This window comes from Drosophila innubila, chromosome X (assembly GCF_004354385.1).
Source record: "Drosophila innubila isolate TH190305 chromosome X, UK_Dinn_1.0, whole genome shotgun sequence".
In the NCBI taxonomy this organism is placed as follows: domain Eukaryota; kingdom Metazoa; phylum Arthropoda; class Insecta; order Diptera; family Drosophilidae; genus Drosophila; species Drosophila innubila.
Genome location: NC_047626.1, coordinates 18595603 through 18620980, shown reverse-complemented (window position 1 = coordinate 18620980; position 25378 = coordinate 18595603). Strand labels below are relative to the sequence as shown.

The 25378-nt window shown below is 38.0% G+C and overlaps 3 protein-coding genes across 4 annotated transcripts in view; 2 read left to right on the top strand and 1 right to left on the bottom strand.

Annotated features, from left to right (window-relative positions):
- The first annotated feature begins 425 nt into the window (after positions 1–425).
- On the top strand, positions 426–3283 carry LOC117794254 (serine/threonine-protein phosphatase 2B catalytic subunit 2). The gene is given in 2 exon segments (XM_034634837.1): positions 426–1614; positions 1617–3283. Coding segments are annotated over 2 exon segments (1812 nt in total). The 5' UTR covers positions 426–668; the 3' UTR covers positions 2483–3283.
- Positions 3284–7363: 4080 nt separating this feature from the next.
- LOC117794255 (actin-related protein 2) lies at positions 7364–13005 on the top strand. Of its 2 annotated transcripts, XM_034634838.1 has the most exons (8): positions 7364–7411; positions 8312–8422; positions 9524–9538; positions 10600–10815; positions 11016–11225; positions 11293–11442; positions 11504–11782; positions 11840–13005. In XM_034634838.1, the coding sequence occupies exons 1-8, from the start codon at positions 7364–7366 to the stop codon at positions 12008–12010; spliced, it is 1200 nt and encodes a 399-aa protein (XP_034490729.1). In that variant the 3' UTR covers positions 12011–13005. The 2 variants fall into 2 exon arrangements, with proteins under 2 accessions (XP_034490729.1, XP_034490730.1); XM_034634839.1 differs by lacking the exon at positions 9524–9538 and having other exon boundaries at positions 11840–12010.
- A 3730-nt stretch (positions 13006–16735) lies between these two features.
- The window catches only part of LOC117781629 (adenylate cyclase type 9), a 55408-nt gene continuing 46765 nt past the window's right edge, over positions 16736–25378 (bottom strand). Inside the window, exons 4-7 of the mRNA XM_034618418.1 lie at positions 22791–23993; positions 20781–20881; positions 20075–20688; positions 16736–20020 (exon numbers count right to left, since the gene is read on the bottom strand). Of these exons, the coding sequence (XP_034474309.1) occupies positions 17000–20020; positions 20075–20688; positions 20781–20881; positions 22791–23993 (4939 nt within the window). The 3' untranslated portion in view covers positions 16736–16999. The remainder of the gene's footprint in view (positions 20021–20074; positions 20689–20780; positions 20882–22790; positions 23994–25378) is intronic.

Below are 25378 nucleotides of genomic sequence, written 5' to 3'. Positions count from 1 at the left end.
AAATTTGTAAATTTAGTATTTTTGTAAGTAGAAAAGTGGTATTTTTAGCGATAAGATGATACGGCCACATTGGTGGAATATCAATAAAAATAAAGGAGAGGGAGGGGAAGCTGAAAATTCCATTGAGAAGCGAAAAAAACGTAGCAAGGGAGAAATTACGACGTCTGCAGGGCACAGCAGCAGCAGCCAAGACGAAACGAAAATACCAATACATATTGTGAATTTATTATTGTTGTGTTACAAGTGCAACAGCAAACAAAAGCACAGTAAAACAAACAGCAACGAAATAACTTGAATATCAAAAGCCTGGCAATACGATAAAGCGGCGAAGTAGCTCCAACAACAACAGCAGAATAAGCAGCGCAGCAGCAGCAGCACTAAAAGCAGCAGAAGAGGCAGCAGAAGCAGCAGCTAAAGCAAAAGTTGAAAAGTGCGTGTGTTGTTGGCCAACGTGCCTCTCTCTGTGTGAGTGCGTGTAGGTGTGTGTGTTTGTGTAGGTGTAGGTGGGTGCGTGTGTGCAGCTAGTGCAAATTAGTGCAGAAAGAGAGGGGGCGCACACTAAGAAACGCTCACCCAGCGTGGGCAGGAAGAGAGAGAGAGCGAGAGAGAGCAACATTAGAAACTGCAATTAACTTTAAAGAGTGCTCCACAACAAAAGAACAACAACAATGTCTTCGAATAATCAATCGAGTGGCGTTGGCGGCGCCGCTGCCCAAGTGGCAACAAGTGCAAGCCAACGAGGCGGATCCGCCAACAACTCCACGGATGCGACAGACACGCAACACGGCGGCAACAACAGCAACAACAATAACAACAATAATAATGCCAATGCCAATGCCTCCTTCACGGGCAACACAACAACAACAACAACAACAAGTAGCAGCAGCAGCAACTCGAATGCCGCTGCCGCTGCCTCTGCCGCTGCCGCTGCAAGCGTTGGACACGACAGTCCGACGCACAAGAGTCACGGCGGACATGGCGGTCACGCCGCGATCAACACCAAAGCTCGAGTCGTCGACAGTGTGCCATTTCCACCCAGTCACAAGCTGACGATAGCCGAGGTATTTGATCCGCGCACCGGCAAACCGAATCACGAACTCTTGAAGCAGCACTTCATCCTGGAGGGACGCATCGAGGAGGCGCCCGCCATGCGGATCATCCAAGAGGGCGCCGCCTTGTTGCGCCATGAGAAGACAATGATCGATATTGAGGCGCCGGTCACAGTGTGCGGGGATATTCATGGCCAATTCTACGATCTGATGAAACTGTTTGAAGTGGGCGGATCGCCGGCAACGACAAAATATCTGTTCCTTGGCGATTATGTGGACCGAGGCTATTTCAGCATTGAGTGCGTCCTGTATTTGTGGTCGCTGAAAATCACGTATCCGCAGACGCTGTTCCTGCTGCGGGGCAACCACGAGTGCCGCCATTTGACCGAGTACTTCACCTTCAAGCAGGAGTGCAAGATCAAGTACTCGGAACGCGTCTATGACGCGTGCATGGATGCGTTTGACTGCCTGCCGCTGGCGGCTTTAATGAACCAGCAGTTCCTCTGCGTCCACGGTTTGTCGCCCGAGATCCACGAGCTGGAGGACATCAGGCGATTGGATCGGTTCAGGAGCCGCCCGCCTTCGGCCCCATGTGCGACCTGCTGTGGTCCGATCCGCTCGAGGACTTTGGCAACGAGAAGAACACGGACTTCTACACGCACAACTCGGTGCGCGGCTGTTCGTATTTCTACAGCTACGCCGCCTGCTGCGATTTCCTGCAGAACAACAATCTGCTGTCGATCATCCGGGCGCACGAGGCGCAGGACGCCGGCTACCGCATGTACCGCAAGAGCCAGACGACCGGTTTCCCCTCGCTGATCACCATCTTCTCGGCGCCCAACTATCTCGACGTGTACAACAACAAGGCGGCTGTGCTCAAGTACGAGAACAACGTGATGAACATCCGTCAGTTCAATTGCTCGCCGCATCCCTACTGGCTTCCCAACTTCATGGACGTGTTCACCTGGTCGCTGCCCTTTGTCGGCGAGAAGGTCACCGAGATGCTCGTCAACGTGCTGAACATCTGCTCCGATGACGAGCTCATGACCGAGGAGAGCGAGGAGCCGCTATCGGATGACGAGGCGGCCCTGCGCAAGGAAGTCATACGCAACAAGATCCGGGCCATTGGCAAAATGGCGCGCGTCTTCTCAGTGCTGCGCGAGGAGTCGGAGTCAGTGCTGCAGCTTAAGGGGCTGACGCCAACGGGCGCTTTACCCCTGGGCGCCTTATCCGGCGGCAAGCAGTCCCTCAAGAATGCCATGCAGGGCTTCTCGCCCAATCACAAGATTACCTCGTTCGCGGAGGCCAAGGGACTCGATGCGGTCAACGAACGGATGCCGCCACGTCGCGATCAGCCGCTGACGCCCAGCGAAGATCATCCGCACACGCAACCGCATCATAGTCAAGGCAACAATGGAGCGGCGCATGGATAAGAAGCAAGTTCGATGGCAACGGCAAGTGGCAGCAGTGACGACGACGGTCTCAGATTGATAACGGAAGACGGCGGCTTCTCTGGGCTTCTACGAACTCGATCGGATCGGATACTAACACCTGTTGTTGTCCAAATTGTGATGATGTGTAATGTTGTGTGTTGTGATGTGATTGTTGGATTGGATTTGCTGGCTATAGATCCAACACTTCCTCTCTCACACACACACACACACACACACACACACATACATAGAGACCCACGGCGACACACTCGAGTACATGCATATAATCTAAAAAATATAATATCTACATATAAACATTATAATGTTGCAAAGATTTGTCGTTTAAGCTAAACATCATTCGTAGTAATATTGTAAAACTACACTAAAAAACAACAAAAGCTACAGAAGGAACATACTTACATATATTATAAGCATAAAGGTCAAAGGCAAATTGAACAGTTGAATTGAATTGAACTTATACTTAAAGCCTAATTATACCAATTTTAAACTCAAATGATTTGTTTGTTAAGATAAAGATGTTGATGTTCAAGATGAAGTTGGATAATATTGAAGATAACAGCCCACACGAACAGAAGACGCATGCAGGATATTAAAATTGATGCATGCCACAGATTCCTTTCCCGAAGTAAAAACTGAAACTAATCTTAGGTCTGTATGTATAAAGATTGAAAAACAAAAACAAAAAAACAAAAAAAAAAAATACAAAACGAAACAAAATAAAAACAAACAAAAAATTTGCGCTAATTTGTTAAAAACATTTAGCAGCTCCAAAAAGAAGCGTACATATTTTAATTAAACATAACAAAAAAAAAAAAACCTTTAAAAAAATGCATAAACATATTAAAAGTAATTACAGTTATGCTAAAGAAGAAGTCAAAATTGAACTGTGCAATCTTTAATACAACACAACACAACAATAATACACTAAATGATTATTGAAAGTAACGACAAATTGAAAACAATATTAAATATGTGCCGCAATAGTCCGTAAATGTTCCTTATACATATACAAATACATACCTAATATGTCTATAATTAAAAATAATTTTTTAAATGTTAAATTGTTGCTTAATATAATATTCTTAACTTACATATGTTTCTCTGTGTGAATGTGTATAATTATAATTTATTGTGTTTTTTTTTTTTTAATTTTATTTTTTTTCGCTTAGCTAAGCATTTTGTTTTATCTTTACAATTTTTAAAAAATGTGTGAAACTCTAGTTAATAAATCAACAAACAACATGAAATTAACAAACACTTTAGCAATGTTAAGTGAATTTAAAATAACCAAAATCAATCTTTTAATTGTAATTGTATTTTAAAAATATTCAATTGATAAAATAATAATGAATATTACTTACTTTGGTAAAATAATAATGAACATTAATTACATTTAGCCTCACAAAAACGACAAAAACAAATATATTAAAACTAAAACAAATCGTAAATACAATTTACCAATTAAATAGCAAATCAAATATTTAAAATTAACTAATAACATAACTTTTTAACTATAATTTTTTTGTTGAACAAAATTCAAAGTAAAACATAAAAAAATGAACAATTATAATTCCAAATTATAACAATAAATGCAAAAAAACCTTTTGTATTCCCTTTTTTATTTTTTTAATTTGTTTCTTTCGATATAATTGAGTTAAAAAATACACTTAACAATTACAAATTGTGCACAATTTGAAGGAAAATGCACTTGGTAGAAAATAAGAAAAGCAAACGCACATTTTTTTAATTTATTTTTTATTTCAAGTTTCAATAACTTAAGAAGAGATCTTATAAACAATTTTTATGCACAATACACAAGGCAAAACAATATGAAATTTAAAATATTAAAGCTAACCATATTTGACAATTAGTTGTTAAATACTACAAAGATAATATATAATTATGAAATTAATACTTGCAAATATCTTCACTTTATCTCTCAACTTGAACAAATACGAACTGAATTTCATTTCCCTGTGCCATGCTAGAATGCAAAACTAACACGAGTTCGCCTGAACCAATTTTTAATTTTTATTTTTATTTTGAAATTTAGTATTGATTAACATATTTGAAATATGTAGTATAAATGATAAAATTTCATAAGCAACACAAAAATGCCTTCAGATTTTTTATTTTGTGTTGTAGAGTGTTATAATTTGTTTATAATGTTATTGTTATTGTATACTTTTTATTGTTGCTAATTAAAATGCTGTACTTTGCTTGTAAAACTAAACCATCTATTGAAATACATATGCATACGAACATACTAAAATTTATATTATACTTATCTTAAATATATAAACTCATATAAATTAGTTTTAAACTTAAAATTAGTGAATTATGCACGTATCGAACTATTACTTATATGTATACAATACTTATGTATATATAATAAACAAATGTGTGCAAATTGAAAACAAATTAAAATAAAAAAAATAAAACAAAATAAATGGAAAATTAAGTTAAAATTTAGCTTTTATAAAAAAAAAAATAACAGAACTATCCCACTAAATAACTAAATAAATAAAAATTGCAGTTAATTACATTTCGGCTCGAAAGTAAATCGTAAATTGTTATTATTATTTATAAATTTCGTTAATTTGTTTTTCTTCTGTTTTGTTCTGTTTTTGTTTTCTTTCGCTTATAAATAAAATGTTATAACTGTTATAAAAATGTGCAAAGATTTAGTTAGATAAAATATTGTAAAAGAAAAAAATCAAATTGCTGTTTCCAGCAGCTACAAGAAATTGTAAAAGTCACACTTATTATAAAACAAAAGAACTATGAAAAAAAAAATAATGGAACACCAAACCGCAGGGCGTATTATGAGATTTGTGTGCTATACTCATATATAGGAGTTATTTATGTATTTTAATTTTATAGGGGCATCGCCTTGCGAGTTCATATATGTATGTTTAATTAATGGCACCAACTGTAATACATATAACAGTTTTTTTGCCAGTCTATTATCAATCAATGATGACTTTAAATGAAAAAGTTATACAGCGTGCTTCTCAACTAAAAGTCTTACGTCTGTTCCAATAACAAGTACATTATTACTTATGTACTACTTTATTGTATTGAATAACAAATATATATATACATACAAAAAAAAATCATTTGTTATCCACCGCTTTAACTACGACTAAAATGGATGCATGTATATTAAGGAGTATGCATACATCTATCCATTAATAGATTTTGATAATTATCAAGACCATACATACGTTATACACAAAACAAAGATGGAACTTCGCAGAATCAAAAAGGAAATTACTTAAAAACTACTAAAGAAATGAATATGCATATGCAGCAGTTGCACATGGAAGTATACAACCATTTAGAAACAGAAAAATGAATATTACGCATCATACAAATGTATATGAAAACAGCATTATGTAATATCTAAGACATTTCGCCTCTTAAAGCAATTCTAAAGATAACAAATTATATATACATACAATATACATATTATATAAACCAAATAAAATAAATTTGTCGCGACTCTCCGCCTGCTCATTCTTTGTGTTCCTAACTGTTGAATCAAGCTCTTCTCATATGTCTTAAATAACCGCGCAATTTACAGGAGGTCGATATCAAGAAAACAGAAGGCTCAGAAAGCTGCATATTTATCGATAAGAACAAAACCCACATTAGATAAATTTCAATAGAAAATCAAGATGTATTTAATGCAGCCCTTGACTACTCGATAGCTTGAGGACAGCTCAAGGCTGCCGTTTTTGAGTTCAGGGCTGTCATTTTGTATTTTGTTTTATTTATTTATTTATTTTTTTTTACCGATTTTGCTGCCAGGCTCTTTGCACTACTTTCTTCTCTAAAAAGTTGGCAGCACTGCGACCAAAAAAAATAACGATAAGAAAGCTGCCAGTACTGACTAAAATTGTAAATTGATAAAATACAATTACAATAACTTTTCAATAAATTAATAATTTAATGAAAAATTTAAAATTCGAAATAAGATAAAATGAAGGATAAAATGAAGGAACAAAGTTGAAGTTCGTCACCCCAAGGAGAGAGAAGTTACAAATTGAATCATAAAAAAATATCAAAAAAAATTTAACGAAAATTTTGCAAAACATAAAAAAAATTCTAGCTTGAATATTAAGAAAACTTAAAAAAAGGTACATTGTACCTTAGGTTTAAATTCAAGCCAGATTGAAAGTTATTACTGGGTGGCAACTCATGATTTTTTTCTCTAAGAAGTTGGCAGCACTGTTTGCCACACAACTTTAACTCTGCGTGTGTGTGTTTTGCTGTGTTTTTGTGCCGCATAGAAATCTGAATATCCAACGTTATCAAGCATTTAGTAGCAAATTGATTGAAAACAAAAAATTTACAGTGTATTTGTAAAGCGCTTATATTATGAATAAATAACAAGCTTGACGCAAGCCAACATAAAACACAAGAAGAGAGTGAGAGCGCGCCCGCGTGCCATTACATGTGTGTGTGTGAGTAGCGTATGTGTATGAAGCTGGCATGTACATGTGTGTGTGTGTGTTGTACGGCTGGAAATTGTGTGATTAAGTGCAGTAAGCTTCGTCGATAGTCATTCAACAGTAGTATTAATACAACGGCTGTGGCTGCAGGAATTCAACTCATTACATGCTACGGCGACGCACCTAAAAAGTAGAGCCAGCCAGCGGAGGCAACACGAAGAAGCAGGCAAGCAACACCCACGAACACAGCGACAGCAACAGCAACAACAACACTTGAGGCAGATCAGCAAAAGTTATAAAGCAGCAGTAGAAGCAGCGCAGCAGCAGAGGCAGCAGCAGAAGCAGAGGCAACAGCAGCCGTGGACAATTCCAATTCCAATTGAGTCCATAGTTGGAGCACAAAATGGACAGCAAAGGTCGCAAAGTTATTGTTTGTGATAACGGCACGGGGGTATGTATATTTATCCGTATCCATTATCCGAATGTGGCACACTGATACCAGTCAGCCAGTTAGTCAGTAAGCCCATTTGGTGACACACTTTTTGCGATTTTCTTTACTTGTGCATTGGGGCGTTGACGCTGCTAGGGAAGGGTGGAGAGAGAAGGGGAGAGTACACAAAGTAGCCGGTGTAACGGCAATAATATAATAAAAAAAGAACTATACATACATCTGTACTTGTATGCACTTTATGCATAAAATAAGCGATGATTTAGTCACACTGTTTAAAGAGCATTGGACGAGCTTCATCGGCATAGTATTACTCACCCAAGCAAATCAAAAGTTACGCATACTCTCTCACACTCATACACGCACACACAAACACACCCATAGCCAATATCCAAACCGAAAAACATGAAGAAAAAAAATAACGCCGAATAGAAAAAAAGCGCCAGCAACAATACAACAAGCAACAACAATAAAAGAAACAGGCAACAACAACAAAGACAGCAATTCCATTTCCAATCTAATTTCTTATCACGGCTGAAGAATTTGTTTTGTGATTACGCTGTATGCCCATGTGTGGGAGAAAGAGAGAGAGAGAGAGAGAGAGTGAGTGAAGTGAGCTATCGATTGTTGCTCCGAATCGATTGTTTGGCTTTCATTGGCAGCTGGTTTAAATCATGATAATTTTTTGAACTAAATAAAAAATGTATATTTTCTTCACTTGTTCTCAGAGAAACCATAAGCAACTATAATAAAATTAAGAAAACAAAAATATGTATTTTTTTAATTTAATATAATTTGGTCAAGTGTATATCTCCAGCTGTTTTATAGTATTATCTCTGTTTCGCTGACTGGCAACGCTGTTTATATTGTTATAGTTTATATTGATATATTTTCCATTTGCAGTTCGTAAAATGCGGCTATGCCGGCAGCAATTTTCCCGCGCACATTTTCCCATCGATGGTTGGACGGCCGATCATACGAGCGGTCAATAAAATTGGTGACATCGAAGTAAAGGTATGAGAAGCGTATTTACCAATTGTCACAGATCTATTCTATTCTAATGACATACATACAATAAATATTAATATTCATACACATACGTATAATTCAATTAAATCAATACTATATAATATATACGTACGTACATACTATATATGCACAGGTCCATAATCAACTCGTAATTACTACATACATAAGTACTATACATGATTAGCATTGGTCAAGAACTTAGCGCATACATTTAGCCATTAAAGCCTCTTTTGTCACCATACTTACATTACTGTACTGTATGTCCATCACTATTGATTCACTATCCGAATTTTCATAATCATCATTATTATCATCATCAATTTTCAATTTAATTCTTATGTTAGTTGAATACAAACAAATACTAAACTTATAATTTTCTGTGACATTTCTTTACTTAATTTTTTATTATTTCTTGTTATGTTTTTATTTTATCCACAATACCTACTTATTGTTTTCTTTTTTCCGGAGGCATTACGTTACATTGTAACCTATATTCATTGCATTTTGTATTGAGTTGCTGCAACAGAAACAACAACAAAAACAACATATTCATATTGGGTGACTTTGGTGCATTCCAATTGTGTTATAATACATTAATTAACATCATATTAGATTAAAGAAATAGATCAAAGTCAGCTGAGGGAAACTGGGCTTATTTTTGGTAGGTTGGGTTCATCATCTAAGCCAGGCTCCGATATTTGTTGGCTTTTTCTCTCAGCGGATCATCTTATAGAAGCATGAACCTTTTGCTTCAGTCTTTTTTTTTTTTTTTTTTTTTTTTAGAATTTTCCTTTTGCAAATGCTATCTAGGTTCCATTGAGTGCTTTCAAAAATGTACAAAACATATTCATACTCGTACATACATAACTCATACATATGTATGTACATTGATATATTTATTGAACAGTTTTGATAGTTACTGACTATATTAGTTTAGTTTATTTGCAAAACTAAAACTGATGATTACTTAAATACATAACAAAAACAATATACAAAATAGGAAAATCTTTCTGTTTTTAATATTCTTATACATTTTTTTCTGTTCTTTTTTTACATATATATTTTTTTCAAACAAATATTTTACAGGATTTACATGTCGATGTAAGTCAAGTTTTATAGTTTATAAAAAAAAAAAAATTAAGAATTAACAACAAATATTTACCTTCAATGTTTGATTGCATAATAATAAACAATAAGCAAACAGCAAATTGAATTCAAAGTTTTCAAAATTTTAAATTGTATTTGCAATATTCAATAAATGTATTTAGACAAAATGCACACGCTAACAGAAAATTAAAAGAGTAAATGTACAAACTATAAACAGTTAATAATATTTAAGCACTTGTCAACATTTTACAATTTTATGATCAACTTGTTTTTAATTTAAATCCATTTTAAACTCATTAATTGTTAAATTGGTCGCTCTTTTGTCCGCCAAAATTTACTCATAATTAATTGAATAAATTCTCTATAAGTCGAGATAATACTGCTAACTTATTGATCAAATTGATATATCAATTCGAATTTCACTTGATTTTCTTTATTCCAATTCACTCACAATTTGCATATATTTTTCACATCATGTTTTTGCTGTTTGTATTCAATTGCAATTATTGCAGTTATATATTTGTAATGGTTAGCATTTACTTAAGTTACATACATACACATTTTGTCTTGTCTCAATTGTTAATCGTTAAATGTTAATTGTTATTACCCAAGCTTAAATTACAAATAAAGCCAACACACTCTTTGCATTTAGTATCGCCTTAGTGCATGATGTTTCACCTTTTATTAATTAATTGTTTTTATGTTGCACGCTAATTACTCAATAGACCCAAAAAGATAAGTTTAAAAATTAATGTCAATAATAATGTATAATTTTCGAAGCTTATTATTGAGTTAATAGTTTTAAATTGCTCGTTATTTGTTACTCGTCATTCGTTACTCGCTGTTATTCGTTGCTTTGTGATGCATTTGTATTTGTTTGTGTCTGTTTAGTGCGTAAGTAAGTTGGTAGTTTATTCTAATGAGTTGAACTAACTCGAACGCCGTTAAACGAGTAAAAACGCTGTTTAAAATCAAACAATGTACTAAAAAAAAAATACCATGCAACAGATCCCTGAATGCATCGAAAACTAAAAACAATATATGCCCAATTACAGGACCTTATGGTTGGCGATGAAGCTTCACAGCTGCGCTCACTACTTGAAGTCTCATATCCCATGGAGAACGGAGTCGTACGGAATTGGGATGATATGTGTCATGTGTGGGATTATACGTTCGGACCCAAGAAAATGGATATTGATCCGACGAACACAAAGATATTGCTGACAGAACCCCCAATGAATCCCACAAAGAATCGCGAAAAGATGATTGAGGTAAAAACTTGCATTCTCATTGATTATTCAAAGCTACGTTTGTTTTCCCAATATTTAACAAATAGGTTTTATTATGTTCCTAGTTTTGTTTCTTTTCTTATATCATATTTTTGGTTTATTTTAATTCACTAAGAATAAAATATAAATTTGTTTTGTAATTCTTACAAATGAAATAAATATTAATCCATTTCAATTTATAGGTCATGTTCGAGAAGTATGGTTTCGATTCCACGTATATTGCCATACAGGCGGTACTGACGTTGTACGCCCAGGGCCTCATCTCCGGTGTTGTCATCGATTCTGGGGATGGTGTGACGCATATTTGTCCTGTCTACGAGGAATATTCACTGCCACATTTGACACGGCGACTTGACATTGCGGGTCGTGATATAACGCGTTATTTGATTAAGGTTCGACAGTTTAACCAGAATGACAGACTGCAAGATTTATAACTTTACTTGTCTTTTATGCATTCAGTTACTTTTACTACGTGGTTATGCCTTTAATCATTCCGCTGATTTTGAAACGGTACGCATCATGAAGGAGAAACTTTGTTACATCGGCTATGATATTGAAATGGAACAACGTCTGGCCCTTGAAACCACGGTCTTGGTGGAGTCTTACACGGTATAATCTAAATTGTATATCTCGAATGCCATCAAATGAGCCGTTCTTTATTTCAACACAGTTACCTGATGGACGTGTTATCAAAGTTGGTGGCGAGCGTTTTGAGGCGCCCGAGGCACTTTTCCAACCGCATTTAATAAACGTTGAAGGCGCCGGCATTGCGGAATTGGCATTTAATACAATACAGGCTGCGGATATTGATATACGTCCCGAACTCTATAAGCATATTGTTCTCTCTGGCGGCTCCACCATGTATCCGGGTCTGCCCAGCCGACTGGAGCGAGAAATTAAACAGTTGTATTTGGAACGCGTTCTCAAGAACGATACGGAAAAACTGGCGGTAATTTAATAACCAAATTGACTTGAGAAATTTAATATATTTGTTGTGTTTGCTTAGAAATTCAAAATACGAATTGAGGATCCACCGCGTCGCAAAGATATGGTCTTCATTGGCGGCGCTGTCTTAGCCGAGGTAACGAAAGATCGAGATGCGTTTTGGATGTCCAAGCAGGAGTATCAGGAGCAGGGCCTAAAAGTATTGCAGAAACTGCAAAAGATCAGCAACTAAAGCGAAACAGTAAATGCTAACAGAGACAGCAATCAATCAGCATCCACATCAGCATCAACAACAATAAATATGTATAACAATAACTGGAACAACAACAATGGCAACAAAAGAAACATGATTGATTAATGGATACCATAGCATCATTTGCATTTGCTTTATATTAAGTGAAAATTGAAGGCTTATGTATTATGTAGTTTGTTTACTCTTGGTGTGCATTGTGTTCATTCAGTTCTTCCTAATTCTAATTCCCTAGTTACATGCAACTACATACATACATTCGCATATGCACAAAGTAATAGCGTACTTTTTCTTCACACTCAAGAAATAAACACCTGTAAAAATGCTATGTTATAATCGTAATGCCAAATTTTGAAAATGTATATTTGAGAGGTTGGCTTTAAAATGTGTAATTAAGTGTCGCCTGAATTGTAATAGTTCATTTATAATTATTATTCTTATGTTTTCTTTCGACTTTTCTTTTTTTTTTCATTAAATATACATATGCATAGATTGTATTGATATTTTTGTAAACATGTATCTTTCATTTGTGCAGTAGCCGTAATCGTAAAACAAAAAAAAAGTATTTTCATGTTTCCTCCTCAAAAACAATTATGATCGAGTATTAACCCAGTCTGGGCAAGTTGCTTATAGTGTTATAACTTTAAAAAGCGATTTTAAATCGTCCTGTCTTGTCTTCTGAACTGTGAGTGTTCGTTCGTGCGCGTGTTTGTATGTGTGAGTGAGTGAAAGAGACAAAAGAGTGAGCTGCATACATAGTTTAAAAAGAGAAATAAATACACAAAGTACATGTTGCGAGTATATAGAAAAATATTTGTGCTAACTAAGTTAGTAGTTGCTTGCAGCTGCATTTGCTAATAGTTTACTTCATTGCAATTAACGACTGCCCAATAATATTAAGCATTAATTAGAACTACAACAAAATTTTGTTCCGTTGTGCATATTAAAAATGCAATAAACTTTAATTGTGTGTCGAAGATCTAAACATTTTTTCTTGCCCATCCACTCGGATTGGAAGTTTTTTGCAGAATAAATATTTGTACGACGAATATCGTATTTGCATTACGAAGTGTGAAGGATATATCATCCCAAATCAAATATTAAAAAAATTGGCGTTTATCGAACTTTCTGTTTGCCATCTTTGAATTATGATCTGCGTTGTTGGCTGTTTTCGATTGCTCTTAGTTAGTGACTGTCACTTAGTTAATCAATACTCCACCTGATGAGTAGAATTAAAAGATTTTGAGTTTATATATGCTACTTCAGACTTTGGACTGAAGTACTTAGCTTCTGAATAAATTTAGTTCGTTTATACTCGTATTTGATTATTTCACTTTGACTTGATTTATTAATTTTCTAGTTAGTTTCAATTAAGGTCCGAGCGGAAAAAAATGCTTTAAATAAATTAAAGCATTCAATAAAATAAAACAAATTGCATTTGGTAAGCCAATTATATAATTAAGTGGATTATTTGATGTATTTATAAATACATAACTACGTAGACTATAAATAAATCGTTAATATGGCAAATGACACTACATTAATTTTTTATACAAAAGCAAAAGTAATAAAGATGCTACTGAAATTAATAAAAACTTTTTTTAATGACTATTTGAAACGGCTCAACAAAGGGTACGAAGGGAATGAAGGGCGCATACCGGTCTCATAATATATATATAAATATATATACATAAGGGTGCATAAATTTAAAAAAAAAAAAAAAAGAATAGTAATCCATATTCGTAATCTATGGTCAATTCTAAGATGTTTTTACCAATAAAAAAAAACTCAACTCAAAAAGCGGGGACTAGGAATTGATTTTAGAACAATGGTTTCTTGGTGAAAACATTTTAAAATTGATCGTAGATTACGACCTTGGGCTACCATTTGTCAATTTTTTTTTGGCCCAACACATTGATGCACTCTAATATACGTATTATTGTGCAGTATCAGCAGCCTCTTTGTAAAGCTTTCTAGATATTATAAATGCGCCCATAGATGTAGATGTCATAACATTTTTGTAGCTAAATAATCGCGGAATGTTTTGATACTTACTTATGTGTATTTATAATAGTTTTTACGGTAAAGTTGATTTTCTGTTTAAAACCAGTCGAAATAAAAGACGAAGTCGTTTAGGATAGTTGGTTTAAAGTACACGTTCATACATAGACACTGCAACATTTTATTTATATACTTTTCATATCGCATTTAATACAATTTTCTACAACATTTCTATAAATCTTTTTTTTTTTGTTTTTATATTTTTTTTTGCGCTAAAACAGATGTGCTTGGATTGTTCTGGATGTTGTCGCAATAATGGGGTAATCTTTAAGTGCACCCAAATCTGGACAACAATGTTGGCGGCAGCATCAACAACACTATCAACATTGATCAACATTTAAACAGATACATTTGTATTTAAGAACACTCCTGTCTCCCTTTTCCAGCTCCAACTAATGCAACAAGATCTATATATTTTATTTTTAATATAAATAGCCTCTTCATATTTTTTTGTTCGTTGGTTTTGACATGTACTGTTGTCGCATTTGTTCTATAAAAAATATACAGTTTTTTTTTTTTATTATATACATTTAGATGTTTCAAATAGGAGCAAAAAAATGCATACATTCATACATATAAATACATACTTGGTACATACATATATTAGGATCTTGTTTTTTTTTTAGTTGTAGTTGTAGTTGTAGTACAGTAGAGACGTACAATAAATGTATATTCAATAATAGTAGTATAATAGTAGAAAATGTTTTTTTTTTACACATTTAAACATACATACATAATATATATAAGTATACATATAAAAATACAAGAGGGTCCATGGGTTACAGCGTTTCATCTGCTTTCGGTTTCGTTTTCCTTTGTTGCAGGTAGCTTAGAGAGAAAAGCACAGGAAATTGAATTAATTTTTGATCCAGTTACAGTTGCAGCAGAGTTTATAGCACATTAAAAATACTATATAAATTTATATTTATTTTTATATTTACAGTTAGTCAAGTAAATGTTTTGACAAATTAGAAAAAAAAAATGCACATTTTATTTTTAATAGAAAATATTTTTTTGTATAATTTTTGTTCTTTTTTAGTCGCTTATGGTTCTTGAAACAAGTAGAAATTAATTCTATTGAAATTAACTGACTTTTTATAAAAATAAAAAATTATAAGCGTTTGTATTTTGTTTTTGTCAAAACAGTTACCTGATATACTGTAGGTGTGTGTAGATTTATTTGTGTTTGTGTTGAAGACTGCTCATTGGGCGATTTTGTTGTATTTGTCGTTTTTGGTATATGGCAAGAACAGCAAGTAGCAGGCAAGCCATTTTAAAATTTCCTGTAGCATATATTTAGGCGGGTCACATATAAATTTATTGATCCTTTAACTAATTTATTGTAGCATTCTTTTAGGTTGCTCATATATTAATTTATTGATCCTTTTTATATCTGTATTTTTCGTTTGTTTTTTGTACTCGCACGAATATATTGAAACTCATTACTTACAATTGTTAATTTGTTTATGCATATGTATGAGTATATAAATGAATATACTATGCAGAAAACAACAACATCAACATTATTATTACTAATAATAATAACAACAACAAAACATGCAGGTCTACATATCCGAATATCCATCTCTGTTGGCAGAAAAAACTAAAAACATATGGAAACATAAAAGATAACAGTAACAATGAAAATAAAAAAAAAACAACATTTGCTAGTGTTACATTCAAAAAATTTATAACATTTATTAACTAGTCGGCTCTTGCGGTTAGTTTAAATTACAGCTATAAATGTAAAATAAAAAACATACACATGCACACACGCACATTCACACACGCGTACATTCGCACACATACATATACACATACATAGGTAGCTCTTAGATTGCTTAGTTCTAGACAAAACACATTTAATACATTTAAAGCCACAATTTTCCTTTAGTTTCGTGTGTGTAATTTTGTTTACTTAAACATTATTTTCTAATTATTACATTTACAGTTATAAATTAAGCTAAATTGAAAATACAAACTACAAATACAGATAGGACGAAAAAAAAAATTGAATAGATACGAATATAATAAAATTAATTACAAGACGCATACATACATATACATACATATATAATATGTACATATATGGCACTCGGTCTCATCTTGTTAGTTTTACATTAAATAACTGGCTAATACAAATTAATCGTACAAATTGCCCGATCCATATGCTTCAATATGCGATTTTCGCTAGTGGCAAGCAGATGCAGATACGAGTAGACATACATACATACAGCCCCACATTAATTCGTACACTCAGTTTTTAGGGCTATTGTAGTTCAGATTTTCAAATAATAATTATATGTCCTCATGCATTTATTTGGGCTTAAAATGTGCCAAAAATGCAAATGTTATTACGAACACTAAAATTTATCGTTTCGAATTTGTTTTGTTTCTAAACTATGTCAGATTTTGAGTGCTTGAATAAATGCTGCTGGGCTGAGTGTTTGCATATTTATGGCATGCAGTGTATAACATATTTAACATTCAGCCCTAACACATAACAATATCGCGTAACATTCGTTCTGCCTCCCCTCGCAACATTTATCGAACATATTCAACATTAGTTACATATCACAAATATACGGTTAACTTTATTGCTAACGTACCCACCCACTCCCCACTCCCTTGCTCTCCCCCTTCCACTCCCTCTCCCTCTTCTAGTTTTCGTTAAAATTCCCCTTCACAATTGTTGGCCCGTCTCATTCATCATTGTCTTATTGCCACTTTTTACAGCTGTTGCACTTTCCCCGCTCTCCTCTCGCTCTCCTTTTACTTCTCTGGCACCCCTCGCATTCCTGGCTTTAACTGATGTTGTTGGTCTGTCATTAAATGCAATTTTGAAACCATTTCTCAAGTGCTTCCGGCCAAGAATCGAGTTTAATTGGAATATGTTGCTGTTGTTCTCCTCTAAGAGTCGGTTGTGTTCGCTAAATTAAAGTGGCTGCCACCATTTGTGGCGTGTGTGGCATGCAGTGATTCCTGTGACTTGAACAACGTTGTTGTTTCACTCGAGTGCAGGTCACCATCGTCATCATCCTCATCATCATCCTGGTCATCTTCTTCGTCAGCTTGCAAATCATCATCAATGTGTTGAATTCCATTTATATGCTGCTGCACTTGCTCCTCCTGTGCCTCAGCCGCCAGCTCAGTGGGCTCTGGCTGCAGCTCCTGCTCCTGCTCCTGCTCGGACAGTGGCTGCTCCTCCAGCTGTGGTCGCCGTCCAGTGTAGAGAAAGACCTCCATGTGATCCTTGCCCTTGACATAAACGCTGCCACGTGGCTCGAATTCATAGCAGGCGGCCAGAAAGGGAAGACAATCCTTGCCCACTTGGATGCGATTGGGTAGACCAGTGGAGTCCATGCGAGAGGCAACATTAACCGCATCGCCCCAAATGTCATAGTAGAGTTTACTCGTTCCAATTACGCCGGCTGTCACATCGCCAATATTCATGCCGATGCGCAGGATCAGATTGAACTCGAGCAGATCCTTGTTGAACTCATTGACCACCTGCTGCATCTCGATGGCGAACTCCATTAGGGTATGTATGTGCTCATCCCCAGTGCCGCGATGTGATGGATCCAATCCACTGGCCGCCATAAATGTCGATCCAATCGTCTTGATCTTCTCGACAGCCCGAAACTTGGGATGCGACAGCAGCTCATCAAAATCACCGATCAGCTCGTTGAGGACCCGAAGGAACTCCTTGCCCCCCAAATAGCTCTCGTCGTACATCTCATTGAAGTTGACAATGGAGGCAAAGATGATGGCAATATTATGATGATTCTCCGAGTATTTGGCCGTATTCTTGAGATGCTCCGCCACATGCTTGGGTATGATATTGTGCAGCAGCATATCCGCCTGGTTCTTCATGTTCTGGACACGCACCTTGTCCTGATTGGCCACCGCATTGCCATAGAAGGTGAGGCGATAGCCGATCTCGAACTCCCGATTGAGCAACCAGACGAGCACCAGTATCAACAACAGATCCAGATAGATCTCCACATGATAGTCGTGGAACCATTTAATTTCCTCAAATAAATATGATGCTGCCGCGCTGCGGTTTGCATCCGCATCGGAGTCGGAGTCGGAATCCGTGCCGGAGCGATGGGAGTAGACGCTCAGCTGGGAGACGGCAATGCCAATGAAACAGAGGGCGGCCAGAAAGGCAAGAATGTTGCGCATCCAACAGTTGAGCTGGGTGAAGTTGCAAAAGTGCACGATGCAGACAAAGATGAGGAATCCATAATGATACTCGAATGCCTCCAGCTGGGTGAGGTCGAGCAGCAGGAAATTGGCAATGATGAGAACCACCGGCATGGCCATCAATATGGCCAAACAAATGTGCCAGGGATACCAGCTGGAGATGGCCTCAAAGATGCGATCCGCACAGGATTCAAATTGCTGTGTCTGCCTCGATTGCTGTTGTTGCAGCTGTTGCAAGTGCTGCAAGTGCTGCAATTGGGGATTGGTCGTGCTGCTGGTCGCATGATCGCTGTTGGCCGCACTTGTGGCCGCCTCGCTGACGCTCGACTTGGAGCGGAGTCGGGTGCCATGACGGCGACACATCTGGCGGGTGAAGAGGAACAGGGCAAACACTTGGATGGCCGTGAAGCAGGAGAAGAGTGTCACCCACAAGCGGAAGCTGGGCGTGACCGTGTTCTGGGTCATCAGGAACAGCGACACCGAGATGCACAGATACACGGCGATGCCCACAAATATATCGATGTATGTGTTGTAGCGGGGCGTGGCCAATGTGGGCGGTCCCTCCGTCTCATGCTCGCTGCCAAAACGATGCGCCTTGGAACGGAAATCTCGCTCCAACTGGCGCGACTTGAAGTACAGACTGAAACGACGCAACGGTGGCTTCACCAGATAGCTTCGCTGCGATTTCGCATTGTCCCGCACACAGCGGATCAGCTGGAGATCGGACTGCTTGCGCAGCTGCTGCAGACAAGCGGCCAGAGGATCCACCAGCTGTGCCGACTGCTGTTGGGCCAGCACGGCAGCTGGAGGCGGCGGAACAGCCGGCAATGGGAAGGGGGGCAATACCCCGGCCTCGCCCAGATTCGAGATGCTCGACGTGGAGCTGGTAAAATAGCCGGATACACGATGCTGACTAATGGCCGACTGATTCAATGCATAGATCTGTTGCTGTATGGAACTCCGTCTCGAGTTGCTCTTGATGCCCGAATCCTTGCGAGATGTGGCCGATGGGCAGATGCTCAAACCATCTGGCCAAATGCTCGAGTTGCGCGAATGTGAGTGACTTGCTCCAGAGCCAGAGCTGGGACCAACAACGGTACCTGGTGCGGACAGGCAACAGGTGGCGCCACTGGGAAGAGCATTGACATTGGCATTGACATTGACATGGGCATTGGCATTGGCACTGGTGCTCGGTCCGGTTGTGAGCGTCGAGGCGCGTGGACGTGGCAGGGGGGATGCCTGCTCCAGGGATGTCAGGCCAAGGGTTTGAGCCGCCGCCGTCGCCTGCGACTGACGACCGCACTGGGAACGATAGCTGCCGGTGCGGCCAAAGGGTGAGATGTCGCTGCGGGATTGACTGATGTAGGAGCGTACATCGATGATGTCATCGTACATGGAATACTGACCCGGTGAACAGCAGCTGCCTCCAGTTGCAGCTCCAGCTAATGCTGCTCCCGCTGCCTGATTGCCATCCGGGGAACGCATTAGACTGCTGGACAATGCTGTCGATGTGGCCGCATGATGGAGCACGGGTCGGGACATGGGTATGTCCAGCATTTGATTGCTGTTCAGCCGTGTGCTGCACGTGGTCTCCACGAGCACGGGCAGCTGTTGATAGCCACAGCCATTGCCCAGCTGGGCATTCTGGCCAGCAGTTGAGCTTGGCTCAATGAAGGCCAAGGTCTCATCACCAGCCACGGGCAACGAATTCGAATGATTGCGTTCCTCTTCCTTGTCTGACATTACACTGTTGCCCCTATCCGCATCCGCATCCGCAACCGCATCCCTGTCCTTATCCTTTTCCTTTTCCCTATCCTTATCCTTGCGACTGGTGAGCTTCAAGAAGCGTGGCATCTTCCACATCTTGAGCTTCAGCTTGGAGCGTGTCTCGGATTGAGCTGCTGCCGACGGTGGCGGTGTCGTATCCTGCTCCACAACCGTTACCGGCTGCTCATCCGAGTCCAGGCTGCCCGGCAATGACTTGGTTGTGATGATTATCTTGGGCCTCTCACGCACCACAATCACCGGTGGTATGCCAGTGGCCACTGGATGCAGGATGCCACGTTCCAGATCCCTGTCCCGGCTATGCGAATGCGTCTGCGTCTGCGATTTCTTGCGCAGCTTCATGCTCAGCGAGGTGAGACGCGGTCGCATTGAGAGCACAGGCGATGATTTCAGCGAATTGGAGAGCTGACCCACTGGCGATGCTGGTGGCACATGCGGTTGCACCACCGATATGTTGGTGGCACTCTGCGACAACGATGCGAATGCTCCATGTGCTCCTGGCAACAACAAGGAACTGCCTCCGGTCGCTGTGGCCGCCATGCTGGGACTTAAGCTATTGGCACGCGACACATCTCGACGACGACCCACCACAAAGTAGGTGCGATGACCTGAGGGATGAAAGAGTGACAGAGTCATTAAAGGAATTTAAATTTATAATTTATATAAACAAGTAGAAGCACCAGCTCTATTCTCTACTCACCAAAAACCTCCTCGCCCTCCTCCAGGTAGTAGGCATCGCCCAGAAAACTAGACGTCTCCTGCGAGATGTGCACTTGCTCCGGTTTGCCCGATGACTCCATTCTGTCGAAAGAATGGAAAAATAGAAAAAACTTACAGATCTATCAGATACACAATTTTATGCATAGAATAATTTAAGTTAAGAAAAAATTACTGCATACTTTTAGGCGATTATGTTGCTTTAAAACTTAAAACAGCCATAGCTATAGTACTCATATGCTTATCTGTACTACATAAAAGATATATTATAGATTTGGAAATCTACAAGTGTTACATACAGACTATGTTTCCGTCAAATGAGGGGTTTTTTTTTTAACGTATATCTATTTGAGAATCCTACCTTTTGTATGACATGAAACATTTGTAGGGACCGTTCAATGAAGAGCATTGCTTTAAAAGGAGATTATGTTGAGAGCTTAATGTACTTAAATTCTGAATGTTCCAATTACTTTTTGCACTGAAAAAAACTCTCACATTTAATGAAAGTTGTAAAGATGCAACTGGGAATACCTAAATGCGGGATATCGACTACAAAAGGGGTGTAAGTAAAGGCTGCAAAACGGTTCTGAACCGAACCTCGTAGAACTGGTTCGGTTCGGGTTTTTAAGCAGCTTGAACCGGATCATGAACCGGACTCTTGAAAATATTTACTTCGCAAACCCGAACCTAAGCCGAACAGCTTTCTAAAATAAATGGTTCGGTTGCAAAAAAAATAATTACATACATTTTATGGTTTTCTAATATTACGAAATTAGTTGAGACGTCGGATTAAAATAAGTCATATTTAAATCTTCAAATAAATTTCAATTAACATCAAATTTCGATTTCTTTAAAAAAAAAATTTATTTTTTCAGAATGTAGAAAAAAATATTTAACAAATATTTTGTTGTATGAAATTGAACCAAGGTTCGAACCCAAATTTTGGGTTCAGGATGTATAAAAACCAATTCGCGAACCGAAACGATGTCTTGCTCCATGGTTCGAGCCGCCGAACCGAACCGAACCTTTAACAAAATTTTGGAGGTTTGAAGCCTTGGTTTCAGTACTTAATAGTGGGATAGGGCATAGTAGTAAGTATAGCAAGTGGAATAATATTGCATAGTAATGATATTTGCATGGAACTGTATACACTCCCTCTTTTTTTCTCACCCTCTACCTATCTAGGTATTCTAGATAATAACTTAAAAACTATATCATTAAAGTATTATTAAAATCACAAGACAATAGTGGAAGATATGCAAGTAATTCGTACACTGTTTGGAAAAACAAAGCTCTCACAGGCTAAGATGATATTAGTTAAGGAAGAATTTACTAGAATTTGGGGTAGTACAACTAGTACAAAGAAAAAAAAACTAACTTCTAAAATCAAGAATATTCATTTTAAATATTTTTTTCTTAAAATACAATTATTTTAAGACAAAAAAAACTGAAACTAAGATTATTAATCTAAAAAATCTTAAAATCTTAATATATGAATAAAATTCTTAAATTGTAAGGAAAGTTTAAATAGGTACTATTTCGCATCAAAAAAATGATGGCTTCGTGGCGCTCTGGTTAGAGAGGCCGCTTCAGTTGTGAAGCAGTGGGCGGCGGTTCGAATCCCACTCGTGACAAATTAAATAAGCATTTATAAAATTACTTAGCCAGAATAAAATGTAAATAAATCAAAATTAAAAAAAATAAAAAATATAAAAAAAAAAATTTTTTTTTATTTATTTAAAAAATATAAAAAAAAAATTTTTTTTATTTATTTAATTTTTTGATTTCAATTTTAAGAACATTTTTTTAAAAATAAGAATTTGGTCCTATTTAAAATGTTCTTAAAACCAAGATGTGTTCTCTTAATTTTAGAATTTTATGCTCTCGACGCATTTTTAAGACCAAAAATTTTAGTTCTGAGATCAAAATCTTGGTTTTAGAACATTTTTTGTGTATCAGTGTAGAAGGTAGTAAAAGGGGTCCTGTTACTCACTTGTTGGCCAGGCTGACATCGTTGCTCCACACATCGAACTTGACCCGCCGAGTGCCGACGATGCCACAGAGGACGGTGCCAGTGTGGACGCCGACACGCATTTTGACGCCCTCATGGCGCTGGGCATCGAAGCAGCGCATGGCATCGATCATGCCGAGTCCCATTTCGACACAGCAGATGGCATGATCGGCCCGGGGCTCGGGGCAGCCGGAGACGCAGTAGTAGCAATCGCCAAGAGTGGAGATTTTCTCGCAGCCGCTGAGGGTGCAGAGATCATCGAAACGCTCGAAGAGATCGTTGAGTATCTCGACGAGTTGCTCAGCGGTCTTTGTGGATGACATGCGAGTGAATCCGACAATATCCGCAAACAGAATGCTCACGTTCTCCATGCTGTGCATGTGGAATGGCCGGAACAGGGACTTGACATCGTGCGAGGCACGCGGACGCATGTAATGCGATTCCGGTGGCTGATTGGGATCGATACCGCTGCCGCCCTCGTTGAGGAGCATGGTAGCGACCTTGGGTGGCATCACCGAGTGTATCATCTTCTCCTTCAACTGCTTCTCCATCTCCAGTTGACGTCGCACGAGCAGATTCTGGCCGACCTTCATGAAGGTGCCACGCATGCGCACCAGATTCATGACCAGCACATGAACTCCAACCAGATGGACGCTCAGATGTGCCATAATTCGTAGCATGAGTATCTTATGACTGGGATCGCTGCCACTTGATCCTCCCACACTTCCTTCAGCAGTTGCTGCGCCATCCGTTCCCGGATTACCAGCTCCAGCTGCTCCGTGAACGGCACTGACCACAATGACCATGTGGGAGACAAGCTCAAAGGCTATGGAATAACAGATGGCAATGATCGCTCCCAGCCAGAGTGGCATGGGCAATGCCGTATAGATCAGCAGTACAATCTCCAGGCAAATGGCAAAGTGACCCAAAGGACTAAACGCCCTTCCCGTGTACGTTAGAAACGCCAACGAGGCGCTGCACAGGATTAGCGCCGTCAACGCCGATGTCAGTGTCCTGTGCTGCTTGTACAGATCCCAATGTGTGAAGCACATGGCCATTATTGTGACCAGCGACATCATCGAGAACGATGTCGATATGGGACGCCAGAAGTCCTCTGATCCACCGTCGATCACAAAATACAGACACCACACAACGGAGCACAGTAAAATGTACGACAATGTGAATCTGTAAATCAAACAAAAGAAAGAATATTAGTTGATGGGATGCGATTAAGTGATAAATATGATTGAATTCATTTAAAGGGAGTTTTTACCATAACAAAAAATTCTATTTTAAAAACTGTGGGTGTGTTTTGATTTTTGTATGCGATATTTTCGGACGTAAGCATATATTTTACATTTTTGTAAAATCCGTGGCCTTCACAAAAGTCTGATAGATATTAATTATAGATAGATATAAATTATATATAAGCAAACTTAATCCGCGTGAGATTTATAGAAGTCTGTGTGGCAATTTTGGTTGCTCTAGCTCTTAGAATCTCTGAGATCTAGGCGCTCATACGAGCGGACAGACCGTCGGACCGACAAACGGGCATGGCTATATCGAGTCTGCTGTTAATGCTGATCAGGAATCTATATACCAAGGCTGCAAACCGGTTCAGAACCGAACCTAGTAGAACCGGTTCAGTTCGGGTTTATAAGCAGCCTGAACCAGATCATGAACCGAACCCTTGAAGTTATTTACTTTGCGAACCCGAACCTAAAATGAACCGCATTCTCAAAAATAAAAGGTTCGGTTCGAAAATAAAAATTAATATGGTTTCATAATATTACGCCATTATTTGAGACTTCGGATTAAAATAAGCCATATTTAAATCTTCAAATAAATTTAAATTATAATCAAAAATTTGATTACTTTAAAAAAAAAAATATTTTATTGGTACAAAATTTAGAAAAAAATGTAAAACAATACAAATATTTTTTTTTTATGAAATTGAACCAAGGATTCAAGGACCCAAGCCTTGGGTTCAGGGGGTATATAAACCAATTCGCGAACCGAACCGATGTCTTGCTCTATGGCTCGAACCGCCGAACCGAACCGAACCCTTAACAAAATTTTGGAGCTTTGCAGCCTTGATATATATACTTTATGGGGTCGGAGATGACTCCTTCACTGTTACACACATTTCAACGAATACAATATACCCTGTTGCTTAGTTTTTATAGTAAGTAACTGGTATAAAAATTGGTTCTGTAAAATATATAAGCTGGTTGAACCTAGTGTAAGCAAAGTGAAATCTTTAGTTAGTTTCTTTTCAAAAGAAGTTTAAGTGAATGCACCAATCTTTTGCTAGATTTTTGAGATCTAAGCTGGTAGAAATGGAAATTGCCTAAGGAGAAGGAAATAACCGATCCATAGAGTAAAGTAGCTCAGTAAATTCAAAAGAGATGACTAGTTTTCCTGGTAGCTAATGCTCCGTTTATGCCACATTTGATGAGGGCAGGCAACTCAGGCTGGCAGGACATTTATACTAATTAGTGTGACCCATTTAAAAGTCTAGAATCTAAAGGAAGGGCAACTAACAGGGACAGCTAAGGGCCGCAGGACAA